Source organism: Leiobunum rupestre, chromosome 3 (assembly GCF_980474605.1).
Source record: "Leiobunum rupestre chromosome 3, qqLeiRupe1.1.hap1, whole genome shotgun sequence".
Classification (NCBI taxonomy): Eukaryota; Metazoa; Arthropoda; class Arachnida; order Opiliones; family Sclerosomatidae; genus Leiobunum; species Leiobunum rupestre.
The window spans coordinates 60,527,699-60,547,942 of NC_143386.1; the positions used below are offsets into that span (position 1 = coordinate 60,527,699).

At 35.7% G+C, this 20,244-nt stretch overlaps 2 protein-coding genes across 6 annotated transcripts; one reads left to right on the forward strand and one right to left on the reverse strand.

Moving 5' to 3' along the window:
- Positions 1-3,030: 3,030 nt before the first annotated feature.
- LOC149953524 (C2 domain-containing protein 5) lies at positions 3,031-12,717 on the reverse strand. Of its 5 annotated transcripts, none has more exons than XM_090168881.1 (26): positions 12,549-12,717; positions 12,358-12,459; positions 12,208-12,294; positions 11,970-12,141; positions 11,813-11,908; positions 11,642-11,729; positions 11,447-11,575; positions 9,552-9,683; positions 7,733-8,409; positions 7,574-7,650; positions 7,413-7,503; positions 7,182-7,314; positions 6,672-7,124; positions 6,453-6,510; positions 6,254-6,382; positions 6,121-6,186; positions 5,969-6,064; positions 5,666-5,899; positions 5,515-5,601; positions 5,231-5,320; positions 5,073-5,154; positions 4,885-4,986; positions 4,760-4,818; positions 4,561-4,686; positions 3,668-3,814; positions 3,031-3,599 (listed from the first exon to the last, which is right to left on the reverse strand). In XM_090168881.1, the coding sequence occupies exons 2-26, from the start codon at positions 12,445-12,447 to the stop codon at positions 3,501-3,503; spliced, it is 3,600 nt and encodes a 1,199-aa protein (XP_090025007.1). In that variant the 5' UTR covers positions 12,448-12,459; positions 12,549-12,717; the 3' UTR covers positions 3,031-3,500. The 5 variants fall into 5 exon arrangements, with proteins under 5 accessions (XP_090025007.1, XP_090025008.1, XP_090025006.1 ...); XM_090168882.1 differs by having other exon boundaries at positions 4,760-4,806; positions 5,666-5,902; positions 12,549-12,716; XM_090168880.1 differs by having other exon boundaries at positions 5,666-5,902; positions 12,549-12,716.
- A 130-nt stretch (positions 12,718-12,847) lies between these two features.
- On the forward strand, positions 12,848-19,302 carry glu (structural maintenance of chromosomes 4-like protein gluon). The gene is made up of 17 exons (XM_090168879.1): positions 12,848-13,057; positions 13,123-13,265; positions 13,327-13,903; positions 13,964-14,193; positions 14,256-14,489; positions 14,560-14,813; positions 14,884-14,992; positions 15,776-15,907; positions 15,974-16,176; positions 16,642-17,063; positions 17,128-17,271; positions 17,355-17,406; positions 17,472-17,928; positions 17,995-18,219; positions 18,288-18,499; positions 18,566-18,749; positions 18,812-19,302. Exons 1-17 carry the CDS (start codon positions 12,901-12,903, stop codon positions 19,142-19,144), a joined length of 4,068 nt encoding a protein of 1,355 aa, XP_090025005.1. The 5' UTR covers positions 12,848-12,900; the 3' UTR covers positions 19,145-19,302.
- The last annotated feature ends 942 nt before the right edge of the window (positions 19,303-20,244 follow it).

Below are 20,244 nucleotides of genomic sequence, written 5' to 3' on the forward strand. Positions count from 1 at the left end.
AAACGACGGCCAGAAATTCGTGGTTGTTTTCTTTTGTCTCGGTCGAACGGTACTTCGAAAGGTGCACGCGATAGTTAAAATCGTACTCTGCAACTGTACGTTGGATCACGCTCTCTGTCTGGGACAAATTTACCATCGCGTTTGGTGCAACGTCAAAGATAAACGCAAGGAAGTCTTCGAAATAGAATGCATCCAGGACATCATGTTGGGTGCCATCTACGGCGACCGTCAGACACAAAAGAAAATCGTCGTGGCGTACCAACACTTTCTGTCGTTTTTTCACAAGCGAAGTTACAATTCGGGTGTCAATTGCCTTCTGCAAAAAATGTACGAGCCAATATTGTGGGGAAATCTAGAAGTTTGCAATTGCTACGTACGGGAAAATGCTACCATCATCTTGTTCGATTGCTTCCCGTTGATTTCGAAGGCAGGGAATCGGCTAGTTGCTTTGGAGAAATTCCACAAGCAAATAGACTGTATGATCGAGAAATTATTTGACTTGGAGGTGGACATTCGCGATGTGGCCATCAGAGGAACCCCAAACGCCGTCTTTCGCGTTTGGTCGGATCTAGCACCCTACCAGATCCGAAGATGGTTCAAAGTCATCTTCAACAGATGTCTTCCCGATTCCTCGACGTTCAAACTCAGAAAAGCAGCCGTTTACTGTATACATAACCTCGTTCAACACGAGCAAGCTTTCGAATACTGTAAATCCCACTTGCACAAATTAAAGGACAGGTTCCATGACGTATCGGAGGAGGTTCGGATCGACGTTTGCAGACTTTTGAAGACAATGAAACACGCCAAAATAGTGAGCTTGAGTAGTATAGTCAAACCAGACGAAATGTTGTACCGACTAGCCAAAGACGACAGTCCCAAAATCCAAATGGCGTTGACAGAACTCGTCCAGGAAGCGTTTTTCACAACAGAAAGCTGGAAGGATCTCGAAAGACTTAACACCTGTGTGAAATTAATCGAGAAGAATGAGGAAGCCGCTCGTATTTTCTACACTAATCTTCCGGCTTTCGTGGATTTAGAAGATCTTGCGAAGTTCGTGATCACTATCTTAAATGCCATTCACTATCACTGCAAAGAGGAATCTAGATTGGGAAGGCTACGATTTTTGGAGGACGTAGAAAATGTCATGGTCGTATCGCAGCGCGATCCTGTATTGAGCAAACCTGTAGTGGTCTCCGCCCTCTTTAACATAGTTTCCATATTATACATGCGAATCGCGAATCTACTTGTCAGGGATGAATACAAAGAACTGGAAACCCGCTTCTATAAGAAAGTAAAAGTTTTATTACCGAGATTAATAAGAAAATACCTAGTATCCGACAACGTCCACAAAGATTTCTTGTTTATGGCCAGTATGTTTAATGGTATCACAGAACCCAGTTTAGCAACCGAATGCATGAACAGAATTTTCTTATTGGATAACGCCACAGCTAGCGAGAGAGACTACAACACTTATATCCTGAGCATTTACTATCTAGGCTGCGTCGAACCACTATTAGACAAGTTAACGAGTGACATAATCGTTACCAAAAAGGTCGTCTATGGCACATTAGACATTGTCCTGGCAAAAACCGCACCCAATACTGTAATAGACTCGTTGGACTTGGATAACACCAAACCAACCCTGGCAATTCGAGTTATCAAATCCCTGATCAAACGAAAAGCAGATGTTGTTGTAACACACAGAGATAAATTTTTGAGAATACATCAACAACTGGAATTCATTCTTACAGCCATTGAAGCTTTAATTCGCAAACAACTCGAGGAATTAACTATACCTCGTGAAGTCCTGACAGAAGGGTTGGATCTGTACTGCTTCCTTACAATATGTCTCCACAAACCAGAAGAGGACTTCGATGTCAACGACGTCATCTACGCCATGATCAAATGGGCCCTACCTTTACAGCGACGGGCAATGTATTTAGAAGGCACTAAACAGGGCAAGCGCAAGTCCATCATTGAAGATTATGTTTACGAAATTCTTCAATGCTCTTACGTATCCATCATTAAGACCATCACTGATTCATTCCAACTCAGTTTGGTTAACAACCAGTCAATTAAGGACATTATCTACTTCAGTGAATTGATACAAGAGCGCAATACCGTGATAGAATTGGAAATTCCAATAAGCTTATACCTAAAACTATTTGAAGAGTTTGTAGATTACTTACTGCATCGAGACGATCTAGGTTGGAATGATTCCAGCTTAAGTCTTCAAAACTTCAGTAGCCTTTTTCAGTCTTTGTTACGAAGGGTCAAAACCGAAAGCGAAAGGTCTGACCTTAGTAACTTTTTACCCATATTCCAGAAAGTCTTGAACAAAGAAATCACAGTAATCCTCAAAGAGAGGGATAAAAATATGTGGGTTCAAAATTTCATTGAGGACATAATGTCCACCATTTTCAACTACATCTATCAAAAGTTACCAAACACGGTACAGTTGTTTGATTTAAACCTAAATTCGCTCGGCACTGTATTAGTGGACCTTTTGCTCAAAACACCTCTATTCGACTCACTGCTCGGGTATATCATTGTACTGGTTAATGAAGAATATAGTCAGAAAAATATTTATAGCTTCATAACTATTTACCATATTGTAAGATATATCATTGAAAAAGTGTGGGAAGATAGCATTAATTTCAATGACTGGGTTAACATGATTGATATAATTTTGGAAAATTTGAAGGATAGGGAACAGGACCTGTGCAATGGCGCTGATGACACTGAGAAGACCAAAAACACTATTGACTTGTTAAAAGTTAAACTACTGGAATTAAAAGTCACCAATAAATCCATTGATGAGACTTTCTAAATAATATATGTAATATATATATAAATATATATATGTTTGTTGTTAAGGTTCAATAATAATATTTTAACAAATTACAATTGTTATAAAAGCTTTGTAACTCCCAATGAAATGGTTTATTTTAAATTGAGTTTTCAAATTATTGCACCTATTCAAGTATCTTACATTAATTAAAATACCTTATTGTAACAAATCAATGACGATTTCAAGTTAACAAAATTTTATGAAAACTAAGTTTCAAGAAGAGAAGAGTTAGTGATGATAAAAATTGGTTAGCCTGCACTCGAGATGATCATGATACAGGCACTCGTGGGGGGTATGTTGCGCTTTTTTAAGTCTTTTCCCCTATTCTTTCTGCTTTGAGAAAATCTTAGTAAATTATCTAGAAAGCCCTCAAAGGCTATTTATTTTTTGCATAGAACGGTATTTTCAACTTTCTCTCATTAAAAAGAAATGCATTATAATTAGGGTTAGGAGAAAATTTTAGTTATTGGAATGTAAAAAATAAAATCTTAAAAAAATTGCACAATACTTAAGAGAAAAATTATCTCCTGAAAAATTGAGATTCTAATAATTACGTTTTTAACTAAAAAAATGTAATTTATAATCTTTAACTATTTTAAAAGAGAGATTTGATTTAAAATCCGTATAAAAGCAATTTTTTAAATTACAACTAGTCGTAATTAGGGACTGAGGGTTGACCCGATAAATGCTGAGAAGTGGAATATTGAACACTAACTGCGTCGCCAGCCACGTTAATTAAACACTGACCCTGTTAATTAATTAGTGAATTAGAAAAATTAGTTTAGAGATTGCTTAAAATAGTTGAAGCTTATTAACCTGATTCTTATGTGGATTATACATTAAAATACATTTGGTCATTTGGAAAGCTATCATGGCATTTCCCCCAAGACTGGCTACATGTGCGCGTACGATTGCAAAAACCTCAGTGACGAAACTTTGAATGAATCCACTCAGACCACCGGACTAAAAGAAGAGAAAAATATTTGCCAGATGTAGATATCGTTATTTGTTATAAGAATATTCATTTACTCGATTTGTTAGTTTTTGATTTAATCTAAACCATAAGTAACATTATATTAAAAAATATTTAGCTAGTTTGGTTTAAAATTATAGTACAGTGGTGTATCTACAAAGGGGTGGGTGACTTGGCCAACTGCCTGGGTGTATAAATCACTTCCAAAAAGTATTTGTCAGTTAACAAAAGGTTTTAAGTAATTTTTTTACCCAAAAAGAGTTAAATAAATTGAAATTTGGGTAGCAAAAAAAGCCCAATTATTTTTAAATAAAATATGGGAGATATTCAAGAATTTGCCCTCATTAGTCTACTGTAATTATATAATATTTCAAATATGTAAAATGAAGTATAAAAATATGCTATATGATCCAATTATTGAAGTTCAGCACTTCAATTTTCAACCAAGGTTCGTAAAACCATGAATAGGTATATTATATTAAAATTTGGAATTAGAGATAAAATTTCAACTGTGTGGCAGCCCCGCACACTCACTCTTTGGGCACCAATTAAAACTTGGAATTAGAGATAAAATTTCAACTGTGTGGCAGCCCAGCACACTCACTCTTTGGGCGCCAAATTTAAACTAATGGAAGAGGCATGCAAGTATGGTAAATTTAAACAGTGTTAACCTCATAGTTATGGAACATATTTAGCCAAATTTTTTTCCAATAAAGTAATTGAAAATGAAACTGACCTCTCTAATGCTTGTACTTTCTCTGATGAAGAAGAAATCAAGATTGCCCAAATAGTGTTCGATTTTTCCACCAGGAACATAGCTGAGCGGCGTCAGTTCAATTCCAAAATGTTCACGACGAACACTCTACAAAATAAACCCAAATTAAACTATTTTGCTAGAATAACTGTGACAATGAATGGAAACTAAGTATATATACATGGCAATTGAACCTTCCTTCTGCAGACTGACTTAAGGAAATTTGAGCTTTAGGTTGAGCTAGGGTGTAAAAACTTTCATTATCAAGCAAACACTATTAAACTAAGAGTAGAGAGGGGTATTTACTAGGTTTCTCCGAATAGGAACGTGTTACTTCGGAACCTTTATCAATATCCATGTTAAACAATAAATCAGGCTCTGATTCAGTCCCGACACTTGGCAATGAGTCTATATTTCGTAACAAATACTTTAACATTCTCAAAAAAAAAACAATGTAAACATAAAGAATAAGAATGAAAAAGAGAGAAACTAACTATGTTTAGCTTTGCTTTTTTGACTAGCAATAGATAGTAAACCTGGATCGCCCAGCCCAACGGCTATCCCATTTGCATAGACCTAATAGAGCGTATCATAAAAGCATTTTAAGTCAAAAGCACAACAACTAGGACTATTTATTAAGGGTTAGACTGACTTGAAGTTCATCTTGATCGATTAGATCTATTTGGAAATGTAAACCAGCGATGCAACAGGGTGCAAGCTTCCGTAATTTTACAAATAAGCTCTGCAGAAAAATTTAGAACCATAATGTAGATATGTAAAGCTCACTATAGCAAAATAGTAAGTTAGTAACAATTTAAGATAGTAAGATTTAAATTATTTCCCAGAAATTCTTAAGGCAAGGTAAACTGGTTGGGGATTTGGTCAAGGTTTGCAATTATGACCATTAAATTCCAAGAATTTAAAAGAATATACTACCTGCAAAAGAAACTCAAAATGTTGACCAAATTTACTGCTGATTTGATGTGTTGCCATAATTTTGGTTCTGTACACTCTCGTAAACATCTACAGGAACAAAAACCCTTTAAACGTTCCCAATTAAAATAAAATTATCTAGTAATTTAAGTACCTGAATATTTGAAATAAAATTATCCATTCCCGGAAGGGTCTCAGTATTGCATAGATCAAATCCAGGAGGTGGTTTAGGGTCGTTTAACAATGACAAAATATCAACATCTGCATCATCTACTTCCAACACAAAGGCATCCTTATTGCCTGAGGAAAAATCAACATCACCCAAGAACTCCTCTATCACAGATTCTCCTTCCTCCGTCTTTCCATTTACATGCTCCTCAACTGTCTCCTGCTTTATAAGTATTAATGCATTTAAATTAATATTCAAGTTTTGTAAAATTCTTCAATGAACGCTTACAATTACTGGTGGCCGAAGTTCATAGCATTCTTTATTCCTAATCACGGTGTCTTGCACCAATTTTTGCATTTCAATCATTTTAGAGGCATCGGCACCCTACATCAATTCAAAAAAGAATGAATTACCTAAAGTAAAATATTTAAAAAAATTACCTTTACACAAGTTATTTTGGGTATTGTAGGAACGGGTAATGCAGTCAGATAAGCTCCAGTACCTGACTATACAACAAAATACAAGCTTTAGTACCATCTGACTAAAGAAAAAATTATATTATTTTAGGCTTACAGCTATTCCTATGATAACTTTTTCTCCAACAGCAATACTTAGATGAAGCCCAAAGAGCCCATTCATGCCTTTCACTTTCAGTTTGGCAAGAAGCTGCTTATGCAATTCATACTCCAAAAATGGGAGACCCTAATATTCCAAGTTTACATTGCTTTAAACAAGAACAAAATGTTATAAAACATAAAAAAATACGACTAACATCACTAATGTCTTTGGCATTTTGTTCCCCCTTACTATCTTTCTTTACACGAATCACTCTAAAAGAAAAATGTAAATGAATCTTAGGATATGTATTAAGAAAAGACCAATGAAAAGCAAATAGCCAATGAACATAAATGGACCTCAAAATTTCGCCTTTGTTACAAAAGTACTTTTAGTTAATCTAAATACTATTTAGGCAATAGACAGAAATACGAACCTAGCTTGAATAAAACACCCTTTACCGGTAATGGGTATACCGGGTGGCGGTTCGATAGTCATAAATAAAACGTCAGGTACTTTGGAACGTCTGCATATGGCACAGTAAGTGAGATTAGAAGAAAAAGGCACACTGGCTTCGCTGTATGGAATATGACACAAGCTGCAAAGGGTATTATTTGACAAATCATGATCGCCCCGAGTTTGATTTGCTAGGTTAACATCAACCCTCAATGGCCTCTCTTTGTCTTTTAGAATAGATGTATCTTTCTCCTTCTCACATTCAACGAGTCCCGAACTGACTCTCCTGTCCATACCAGCGACTGGACGTGATGTCAGAGCAAGACCCAGCATGGGGGCATTATTGGCCCCGGAACTAAAATTATTGTCGTATTCGCCGGCTGGTAATAGAATGGCCGCTGTCCCACTCGCTGATAAGATACATACGTCGTCACTATAATCAAGAATATTCAATTTAAGCAACACAAAAGTTCCATGTGACAAAAAGTACCTTATATTGGTTGATTCGCAATAGCCCAAGACAACATTACAACCTAAGGCTCTGGTATGAGATCTAATTTCTTTACGTATTTCAGTCCACCATGCATCTCTCGTCTCAGGGTCATCAGGATTGTTAATTTGGTCTAATTCAAAAAAAAGGTCCAAGCAGTTTTGAGAATTTTAACTTCTAGAATTTGCACCATCAAAATGTGCCAGTCACAACATTTCAATTCAAGGTTACCAAGTAATTTAACGGATCTTGCTGAAACAACGCCACCAATGTGTTGAATAACATGGGATGGAAAATTCTTCATCGTTATAAACGGATATTCCTTAAAAATCATACAAAGATATAAAATTTTGGTCATGATGGTGAGGATTATAGAGCTGGGCAATAAATACCAGCATGTCCAATCCGTCTTTGTTTAGTGGTGGACGATGAACAGCTGATTTGCCTCCACTTCCTCCACTTCCTGTCCCTGAAATATATATGGTTGAGTATTAAGGTAGAAAATCGCAAGATTTTTACCATTTAAGATAAAAACTAAATGGTCTCCTCACCTTTAGGAGTTGTGCTTAGATCAGGATCTGATAACCTACGAACAGCCAATGTTCCAATTCCAGTTTTCGTTGGCGAATGTTGCATTTTGTTAATAGGAACTGCGCCAACAGGAGAAATGTGTCCATGTTGAAGGGTGGCTGGTGGATTATCATCAAGACCAGGTGACCTACTGGGGCAAGAAGGATCGGAACATATTCTTTTCAAAGTACCGCCGCCACCATAATTAGCTGATGGCGTTGGGAAAGAAGAGGTAGAAGGTTGAGAAGTGACCCGTTTTATCCTTTGCGTTAATCTTAAGCTGGCCTGTCTCCTAAACCTCCCAACTTCCGGCGGTGGTTCACCACCAGATGGTTTGACAGAACCAACGCGGCATCGAGCCGTGCAAGGAGGTGAGGGCATACGGCACGAAGAACTTATTTGGCATTTTGGCAATGGTCGAGGTGAGCATGGCAGCCATTTGAGCGGCGAGGGAGACCTGGAGCCACCTCGTCCCCCTCCGCCAAGGATGCAACTTTGACGATGTCCGCAAGGCGGAGAGGGCGGGGAACAGGATGAGAGGGAGGCCGTGGATAAGACACGACGCAACGATGTAGAGGGAGACGTGCGTTTACGATAGACAGGAGCAGGGCAAAGAAGAAGCGACGGGGATGAGCCAGATGTACTCAAGTATGGAGCACTTTTGAAGAAGAGAGAGTACCACACCACCAACCACCAGCACAACATGAAAAATATAACCAAAACCAAGAAAAAATACAGGATAGGAACGTATTGCAAATGGGAGAAAAGAAAAACAAAAAAGAAAAATTTGCAAGCTCAGAGAAAGAAAAGACAACCATAAACATTGGCTAGGCCTAATATGAATATGATATCCATCTCAAAAAATTACAGTTTAGGACATAAAGAATCTATAATTATACACTCAATGTTTAGGGGTCTAAGGCTGCAAAGAATTAAATCATTAGAGATGGATGTCACTTATATGCTAAAAACTGACAAATATAAGACCAGAAGAAAATGAAACAAAGTTATCAAATAGGCTTCTACTAGTGAACAGTAAATTTAATGAACTCTTACGCACAAAAACTCCCTTCCATTTGAAGGGAACTTCAGTTATTTATTAGAAACCCCAAATTTAATTGTTTTAGAGACTTACTGTTAAAATAGGCAAGGCAGTTAACTTAATTTTAACTTGTCATTATGTTCGCTAGAAAGGAGGGATGTATTAGTTGAGGATTCTTTAAAAGAGCATTAAAACTAATGCTTTCAATAACTTCTGTTCATTAACTTCTGATAAGACTAATTAAAATTAAACATCTACAAGCCACAACATGAGGATTTTTTTAGTGAGTTGCCGGGCATTTAGTGGACGTAATTTAGCGAGCTAACGGTTACCCAATACAATTATATAGATACACGGTAAATCTTAAAAACATGGAGTCAAAAATATAATCCAATTCTACAGTTGCACTACAAAAAACATGCATTATCATTAATATTTCACGTCTACATGCTTTGTTACGCCCACTTTAATCACAATAAGCTTTTTTGGCCATTAATTTTATTATACCTAAAAGACTTAAGGCTGGCATGATCCTAGACCATTTTTAAAATTTTCTTAGTTACTTATGTTATTATATGGGGAACAAACATAGCTGAGATTAGGCAAATAGGATTAAATTAGATCAAATTTATCAATATTAAATTATACACGGTTGTTTTCCACAAAATTATAAAAACACGGAAAAATGATTGTAGGTCTTAACTGAGCAAATTTTAATATAGGCAGATCAAAAAATTAACAAAATTTTCAAAGCTTACTCCCTGTTTGATTCTTTTGGCGGTGACATAGTTAGCGTTCCTTCACTAACTAAACGAACCAAAGTAACGGCAGTTCCAATACCGCGAACTACAATGCCAGATTCTCCCTCCATATCAAAACACTGATGGTACCTAAAAAAAATTTAGTAAGTGTTATAACTGAATAACATAATCTATAATGAGAAGAGTATCCTTCTGGGTCATGAAAATGAAATCAACAAATAATTAAATGGGTTGAGAATTTAATTTTTAGCTACCAAGACCAATCAAAAATTTTCAGCTTTATTTAAGAATATTAGTAAATATTATTTGCTTTATTTATAAACCATATTTTTCCCCATGTAATTGTTTCAGAAAAATCTCCATATAATGTATTTTTCATAAGGCTGGGCGAATAACTGAATTATTCAGTCAAATAGATATTCAATTCACGCCTCTTTCGGTATTTGATCAAATACTGAATAACATTTCTATTATTCCATCTTTATTATTCTTTAAATATACTCTTATTCCCGCCTCCCCAATTGGTCTGTGCCACCAAATACTTGTCTAAGGTGAGGGTGAGATGATCCCTATATTTTTATTTTTAAATAAAATAAAATTCTCGTCCAAAGTTAATTGAACTGATTTTCATAAGCTAAATTCTTCAATATTATAGTAGTACCATAGATTGTGTATTGAAGTGTTATTTTAAAATTAATAATATATATTTTTTTGAGATAATGGATGGTACTTAAACTCATACCGTTCTACCGTTTAGATATTAAAGTTTAATATATTTTGACTATTAGATCTGTTATTCGACTAATATTCGGCATATTACTCAACGAATATTTCTGCATATTACTCGACGAATATTTCTGCATATTACTCGACGAATATTTCTGCATATTACTCGACGAATATTTCTGCATATTACTCGATGAATATTCGGCATATTACTCGACGAATATTTCAGCATATTACCCAACGAATATTTCAGCATATTACTCAACGAATATTTAGGCATATTACTCAACGAATATTTAGGCATATTACTCAACGAATATTTAGGCATATTACTCAACGACTATTAAGTCATATTACTCAACGACTATTAAGTCATATTACTCAACGAATATTCGGCATATTACTCTACGAATATTTCTGCATATTACTCGACGAATATTTCTGCATATTACTCGATGAATATTCGGCATATTACTCGATGAATATTCGGCATATTACTCGATGAATATTCGGCATATTACTCGATGAATATTCGGCATATTACTCGACGAATATTTCAGCATATTACTCGACGAATATTTCAGCATATTACTCGACGAATATTTCTGCATATTACTCAACGAATATTTCTGCATATTACTCGATGAATATTCGGCATATTACTCGACGAATATTTCAGCATATTACTCGACGAATATTTCAGCATATTACTCGACGAATATTTCAGCATATTACTCGACGAATATTTCAGCATATTACTCAACGAATATTTAGGCATATTACTCAACGAATAATTCGGCATATTACTCAACGAATAATTCGGCATATTACTCGATGAATAGTCCGGCATAGTACTCGACGAATATTCTGCATATTTCTCGAAAAATATTCGGCAAAAACTAATATTCGTTTCGATATTCGATTAGAAAAATTTCGGTATTTGATATTCGTCTTGATAAGCTTAAAGTGCTATTCGTCCAGCCTTAATTTTTCATTACTATTTTTTGCTTTAAGATAGTTAAAAATCAGTGAAAGAGTCTACGAAGGTACATGTTTCACGGGAATAACATTAGCAGTACATGAAGATGAATACATTATAGCCTCCTGGTTAAATTTAGTTTATCATTTAAGTTTAAGACAAAGTAAAAGCTGGTGTAAATAAATACCCTATCACAGCATTTCCCCCAAGTTCCAACGCTTTAAGACCAATTTTTCGTTGTACTTCACCAGATAGTTTGGAAAATAAAGTTTGGCGGGCTTCATTTGAAGCTCTAGGAGTTCTGATTTTATCTATCCTATTTTTAAATTAATAATCCACTATAAACACATAAATTTAAATTAAAGTAGTGTTTATATTGTACCATTGATATTCGGGATCATCATTTACAACCAATTCTTCCACAAAGCCAAGAATAGCTTGAGCCCGGTAGCAAACTGGAACTCCATGGCCTGAAAAAATATAACATCAGCATCTGACAACATTTCAAACCCATGTATAAATAGTTTGTATTATGTTACAGACTAGGACTTACTATAAAAAAATAACACTCCACAAGACGACTCACGATATTTGTTTGAATCACTAAAAAGATCTACTTTAACCATCACATGAATTTCTCCTCTCAAACCTAAGAATTTAACAGCTTGAATTTTAAAAACTGTTAAACATTTATAAATAAACAAAATTACCATGCATTGTGTCGTATATTGGAAACCAGCCTGACATAACAGGTCCAGTTTCTTTATTCAACAAAGGATTTAAATCTATATACACTTTCCCAATTGCATCGTTTGCACTGTAGGTGTCATAATCCATAATTCTAACTTGCAATGGTTCATCTTGAAGTTCCTCATCATCCACCTTAATAATAATAATAATAATACTTTTAATAATAAAAGGAGAAAACCTAAATACAAGAATTCTTACTTCAAATTTAAACCACTCCGAATTCCATTGAGGGTTAAGTGATCTACGACAAACTTCAGTTTTGTATGTTGTGTTGCCCAGTTTTACCTTAAAAGGTTTTGAGATATAATTCAATAGATTTTATAAGTTGATTTTATGTTTATAACATACTTCAACGTATGCATCTGACGTATCACTAGCTTTGTCCATAACAGGAAGGTTTCTTCCAGCCAATATTCTTACTTTAACTTTTCCAGGCATTTTGTTGCGCTTCTAAAATTTAGTAATACACTGCCTGTCAAGCCAAGGCTTAAAGAAATAGAGACATTTAAGAACCAAAGTTCATTTTGTAACCAACTTACGCAATTTGCTTCTGTCTTTAATACGTTAAATCATTTATTTACCCCAATTGCTTAACGAAACCCTACAATTACAACAAAAAGTATATGAAAAACATTTACAGATCCAACGCCTCCAGTCGAAACAGAAACAAACTACGTCACCACGGCCATCTGGGATCCATTTCATAGTTAGTGATCGGATCTAAGAAGTTGGCCGTGTCTTCTCGCTTCGATCATTTATTTTATGATCCGTAGAAGAACTGTGCTCTTTGGTAATTATGTGTAGTCTGTGCGTTTAATTTGGCGGGAATATACAATAGAAATCTGCAAATTAGTCAATTTCTAATTTACAGCTTTTAATATTTGAAAAGTAATGAATAGTGCAAGGCCGAAGGCCAGAAAAAGTGGCCAGGGTCAAACAGCTGGTGCAATGGCTCGTAAATCTACAAAGGCAACTGAACCTTGCGAATCCACTGACGATTTGGCATTAGGTCTTGAAGAAGAATTGGATGAAGAAGAAGGAGGGCTTCGTAAGTTACGTTTATGGCAATATAAGAGCTTTGGTTTCGATACACCCATTTTCCTTGAAATTTAGGTATTGGTGATATTTATGTTCCACCACCGCCACCACCATCACTTACGTATGATTGTACTGGACCACGATTGATAATTTCACACATTGAGAATATCAATTTCAAATCTTACGCTGGAAAAGAAATACTGGGTCCTTTCCACAAAGTACACTTTGTATATATTAGTAAAATTTTTATTAATAACCACAAACGTTTTTGTATTACAGAGTTTCACATCTATTGTTGGTCCTAATGGCAGTGGAAAATCAAACGTTATTGATTCTATGCTGTTTGTTTTTGGTTATCGAGCGCAAAAAATTCGATCTAAGAAAATTTCAGTTTTAATTCATAACAGTAATAAACATCCGAATCTTCAAAAATGCACAGTTACTGTCTATTTTGAAAAGATTTTGGACAAAGGAGATGATTTTGAAAAAATTGAGGGAACCAGCTTCAAAGTTTCACGATCTGCTTTTAAAGACAATTCTTCTTTTTACGAGATCGATGGACGTAGAGTTACTTTTAAAGAAGTTGGCAAATTGTTAAGGCTTCAAGGCATCGATTTGGATCATAATAGGTTCCTAATTTTGCAAGGGGAAGTGGAACAAATAGCCATGATGAAAGCAAAAGCCCAAACTGAACATGATTGTGGGATGTTAGAATATTTGGAAGACATAATTGGCAGTCATCGCTTCAAGAAACCTATAGAGACTTTATCTTTACAAGTTGAGGAGTTCAGTGAGCAAAGAACAGAAATGTTAAATAAGGTTAAAACCCTTGAAACTGAGAAAAACTCACTTGAGGGTAAATTATAATTATACTTTAAGGAGTTTTAAGAGTTCTACATGTTACTTTTCAATTTAGGTCCACGGAATGAAGCTGTGCAGTATCTAAAAAAAGAAAACAAAATTACGTTTTTGAAGAATAAGCTCATGCAGGGCCTGAAATTTGATAAAGAATCCCAATTAAAAAAGGCAAATGACAGGTACGAAGAATCTAAAAAAGAACTGGAAATAGTTGAAAAACAACTTGCCAAAGTTAGAGATCAACAGGAAGAAAAGGAAAAAGAACACAAAGCTAAATCCAAAGAGGCGGTAATACAAAGCTTAATGTAATATTGTTTTTTTTTATTAAAATATTATTTCGATATTTTTAGGCAAAATGTGTTAAAAAGTATGAAGAAAAGGATGCTGAGTTTAAAAAACTAGAAAATAAAGACACTGAGCTACGGGAGGGCTTAAAATACGCTAAAACTAAGATCAAAACTTACAAAAAACAACTGGTAACGGAAGAGGAAAAATTGAAAGAATTACAAAATCTTCCTGAGCAAGTCGAAGCCCAAAATAAAGAGCTAGAGAAGGAAAAAATTAAACTCGAAGAAACATTGGCTGTAATAAACCTTATATTTATTGATATACGATTCTGCATTGGTTCTTAAGAATAAAATTTTTAATTAATAGAAAGAAGAAACAAAATTGGCAGCTGTGATGGCAACTTTAAGGGATGAAACAAAAGAATTGCAACAAGAAAAAGAGCAACACGAAAATAAACTAATCGGTTTGAAGGCTAAAGTTGATGAGACCAAATCTGCTCTTAACATCTTGCAAACAGAGTTGAATGTTTATCTCAGTGCTGAACAGAAGGAAAAGGACAAGATGGAATCGTTGACGCAAAATTTTGATAAAATTGCCAGTGATATTAAAGATAAAGAAAAGTATTTTCTTTGACTTAAACATATACTTGGAGTTTATGTTAATTTTTATTTCTTTTGTTTTTCATGAAAGAAATATGCAAGAAGTTGGAAGACAAATACCAATTACAAGACAAAAATTGCAACAAATTCAAACTGATTTAAAGGAAGCCAATAACAGAGAAGCCACTTTGTCAGCGAAGGTGTATATTACCACTTATTCTCACTAGGCATGTGCGAGTACTTGATTTCGTTTGAATACTCTGCTCGAAGCTCGAAAAGCCTTTATTGAAAAGCTCAAAAATGGTTTGAGCCTCAAATCAAGGCCTAGGCTTAACTTTTAAGTACTCGAAACTATAGCGAACTAACACTCCGTAGCTTTGGCTGTGGCTGTCATGTTGGGTAGAATTTTTTTCCAGTAGGATAAAGCATGGGTGACGTAGAACTGTTAGCTCCCTATTATTCTTACCAAAGCACTACTCACAAGCTTTTAGAAATGGGGGGAAAAGCTACTTAAAAATTCCCTTTTGGCCCGCCTTATGATCTCTTATTGGGTGAGGTACAAAATCCTAGTTGTTTGTGATTGATCATTGATTTACATAACGTAGGGTGCCCTAGCTGTTTATTTTCAGTTGTTTGGCAGTTCATCAGTCCCCTATTTTCTTGTTGTAATCCCTTGTATGGCCAGTTATTAATTTAGAATTCACGTAAAAACTCTCGCAGTAAATATTGTTTTAATGAAGAAATAGTAGAACCTAGTGATAGAGCTGTAACCCTAATTTTTCGAATACTAGAAACCCCCTATATAAGCTAAGCCTAATTATTCGAGTACTCTAAATCACTTTTTAAGCTAAGCCTAAAAGCTCTATACTCGAAAAGTGAAATTTTTCATAATCAAAGCTCTACTCGAAACCCAAAAATCATGGCTCGCACATGCCTAATTCTCACAAATTGAACTAAATCAATATAATTTCTTATACTTATAGTTACGATCTGACAGGATGAGAGTTGAAGAGACACGTACAAATCAACAAGCTACGAGGAGTCGTGGCCGTGTTTTTAATGAAATTATGAAGCTTAAGGATAAAAAAGTTATAAGGGGAATTTACGGACGTTTGGTACATTTCCTATTGAAAATGTCAAATGAAAGCAAAGTAATAACTTTAAGCTTTGTAATTTAACAGGGTGATCTTGGTGCTATTGATGAAAAGTATGATGTTGCGATATCGACAGCATGTGGTCCATTGGATAATTTCGTAACTGACACAATGGAAACTGCCCAAGCATGCGTGCAACATTTAAAAGCTAATGATGTTGGTGTTGCTACCTTCATCGCCTTAGACAAGATGGAAAGATGGATTCCTTACACAACGCAACGAATTCAAACGTATAAAATTATTCTAAATCTTTAAAGCAACTGTCGGCTCTATCATTGCCACCTGTTATTAGAGATGACTATGAATCTATCCGATTCTTCAAAAAAACGACTTTACTGGACAGCGTGGTGCCATCTATTAATGGCAAAGGAAGCTAAAATTCAAAATAGCAAAAAAATAATGTCGTCAGAGAACCATTTATAATTATTATAATTGGACAACTTATACTCTACTTAGCGGACTTTAACCTAAATTGTATATCCCATATAAAATAGATTGTTAAAAATTACTATAAGTTAAGTTATGGTCAAATTTAGAAAAGAACCAATCAACGCGAGGGGTACTTTTGGGACAAAATGTAGCTTCAGCATCTTGTTTTGATTTCGATATCTGTTGAAAAAGAACTACTTCACATCGAGCCAACAGTTGCTTTAAATTAATTTGCAAATGGAATTAATCTCTTTCTATTTTAACAGGCCCGAAAATGTCCCGCGTCTCTTTGATTTAGTGAAAGTCAATGATAATAGAGTTTTGTCTGCGTTTTATTACGCATTGCAAAATACATTAGTGGCGGAGAATCTGGATCAAGCAACGAGGATTGCCTTGCAAGGAACTACTCGTAACAGAGTCGTAACTCTTAAAGGAGAATTAATCGAGAAAGCTGGTACTATGAGTGGAGGTGGAGGCAGAGTCAACCGTGGGCGAATGGGTCAGTCAGTTGTGGTTGGGCAAGCTGGCCATGAGATGGATAGTAGTATGGACATCACTGGACTGCAACGAGAAATAGATGCCGTTTCTAGAGAAGTCGAGGAGTTAAGAACCAATATCAGGTCTTTTGAGGAACAAGGAAGAAATCTTGAAAGAGATTTTCGTATTATGGGCCAAAATAGAGAAAAATGTAAGATTGATTTTAAAATTTTATACTTATGAGCAAAATTGTTTACAGGTCTTTCCTATCACAGGGGGGCGTGAATTGGAACTTCTAAATGTCCAAATTAAGGGGCTAGAAACACAAATAAAAGAACAAAAAGAAAGAGTTGACGCAGCAGCTCCCGATCAGAATGAAGTGAAAAGGATGCAGAAACCCATAGATACAGCTAAAATAGGTAAAATTTTATTTCATTTCACTTGTTGAAACGTTTTTTTAATACCAAGTGGTGTAATCTATCTTTAAAAATTATATTTGCAGACTTTGACAAAGCGAGTGAGGCTGCTGGAAAAGTTTCCACTGAAGTAAAACGGTATGTTTCCTTAATGGAAATTACTATTAAAATTGTTGAGTGTTTTTCTTTTTAAATATGATTAGAGTTCAGGAACATATTGACGAGATATCCAAAAACAAAATGGGCAATGTAAAAAAAACAGTCAATTCTCTTAAAAAGAAACTTAGTGAAATACAGACCGAAATAACGAAAGGAAACGTGGCCGCCAAAAGTGCTGGGAGAAATACAAAAAAGTGTGAAGAAAAGATTGCATCTTTGAAAGAAGACATTGCCGAATTTGAGAAAACTATCGCTACTGGCGGAACGCAACTGAAGGATCTAGAAATTGATGCTCATAAAATTATGGAAGAATGTAAAGTTGCCAATGATGCCAGGGCGATGATTGAGGATCAATTAAAAGCCATTGTTAAAGGAATTGCGGAAATTCGGAATCAGTCAAAGCACTTACAAGAAGAGCATATAGATACCAAAAACGAGTATGAAAAATATTCTACTATCGTTGGAGAACTGAAGAAAAATATAAAGTTGTACGAAGAACAAGTAAGCAGGCGTTGTTACTTGTTTAAAGACTTGGGGGCAATTACCCAAATTTTCCATTTTACTTAGCTAGAGAAACTGACTTTACATAAAATAGATGAATTAATCTCCACGGGTGATGAAGAAGAAAATTTCACTGAATTGCCAAAAATAGCGGAGGATGAACTGGAAATTTTGGATTTGGGCAAAATACGATATGATATAGGAACAACAGAGCAATATTTGAAAGATAAAAACTGTAATATGATGGCCATTGAAACGTTTAAGCGTAAAGAAATACAATACCTAGCTAAGGTAGGTTAAGTTACAAGGATCTTATGAACTCGAATTGTTGAATTAAAGTTAGATTCAATCACAACTAGGTGGATGAGTTAGAGAAAATAACGGAAGAACGAGACACCAAACGAAAATACTACGATCAGTTGAAGAAGGAGAGATTGACTGATTTTATGAATGGGTTTACGCTAATTACTAATAAGCTGAAAGAAGTTTATCAGATGTTAACCCAGGGCGGAGATGCCGAATTGGAACTTGTTGACTCTTTGGATCCATTTTCAGATGGAATTGTGTTCAGGTAATACACTTCAAATTTGTTATAAGCCAAGAAATTAGCTTATGATATAACTTAATTTACAATTAGTGTTCGTCCACCTAAAAAATCTTGGAAAAATATCTCGAATCTTTCTGGTGGTGAAAAAACCCTCAGTTCCTTAGCACTTGTCATGGCCTTACATTACTACCGCCCAACACCGCTTTACGTTATGGACGAAATTGATGCGGCACTTGACTTTAGAAACGTGTCCATTGTAGGGCACTATATCAAGGTTAACAACGCAATGTTTTTTAAATGATGATTGATAATTAATAATGATCCATATAAATGCAGGAAAGAACCAAAAATGCCCAGTTTATAGTCATTTCTTTGAGGAATAATATGTACGAGTTGGCTGACAGGCTAGTCGGCATTTATAAAACATATGACTGCACGAAATCAGTAACGTTGGACCCAAATAAACAAATTGAAGTAGCTGTGACTGAGCCAGTGAAAGCAATAGAAACATTAAAAACAACATCAGCAAAGCCAACAGTAGTGACGGAACCAACAGTTGTGACTGAACCAACAGTTGTGGCGGAGCCAACCGTAGTAGCGGAGCCAACCGTAGTAGCAGAACCAATGGAAGCCGTGGAGCCAATGGAAGAAACAGAACCTGAGCTTTAACTCCAATTTAATATTTGTTATTTCACCATGTATATATTGTTTTAACATTTTGCTACATAAAAGTTATTAAAAACATTTTACTTCTTAAAACACACAATGATAAGTCTTTGGAATAAATTAATTTTACATCAATAAATAAAATTTTTACTTTTCGAAACGTCCCTTGTAACGAACGTTGCTTTTTAGGAACGTTTATTGTTAGATACCTCGCTTGTTATCAAAGACTATATATTACGCTTCGCTCACTAGACAGGCGTGTTCCTAGGAATAACCTGTTAACACCTCTGTAGCACTGTAAAAGCTGGGTAATATTTTGACCCGCGGCTAGAGGCGCCACTAGTAACACAGCTAAAGCTAGGGGAAAATTTTGACCAGCGTCGAGATGGAGCCACAATCGGTATGCAAGTTGAGCCATAGAACACGCCTGTCTAGTAACCGAAGCGTATATATAGTCTTTGCTTGTTATGGACGTTCATTGTTAGTTACTTCGCTTGTTAGGAACGTCACTTATAAGCAGGCCCGGTCCTACCATAAGGCAAACGGAGCGGCCGCTCCAGGCGCTAAGTGTCGGGTCGCCTCAGTGGTAAGGGAAAAAAATATTTTTATATTAGGGGCCAGCAAGGGGGGCGCCATAATCGGATCCATCCTAAAACTTGCCTCGGGCTGGCACTGCTTGCAGGGAACGTCCCTTGTTAATAACATCACTTTTAAGGAACGTCGCTTGTTAGGAACGACCATTGATAGGAACGTCGCTTGATAGGAACGACTCTTGTTAGAAACGTCACTTTTAAGGAACGTCCCTTGTTAAGAATGTCGTTTGTTAGGAATGACCCTTGATATGAACGTTGCTTGTTAGGAACGTACCTTGATAGGATCGTCACTTTTAAGGAACGTCGCTTGTTAGGACCGTCAGTCAGTGACGTATCTAGGGTTGGGTACGGTCCGCCCCGGGTTCCACCCGTTTGGACGTTATTTGGGGGTGACACCCGACTGTGAAAAAACAAAAACTTACACAAACTACCATGATATCCACCCCGGGTGTCACCCATGCTAGCTACGCCACTGCCGTCACTTGCAAGGAACTTCCCTCGTAGAGTCGT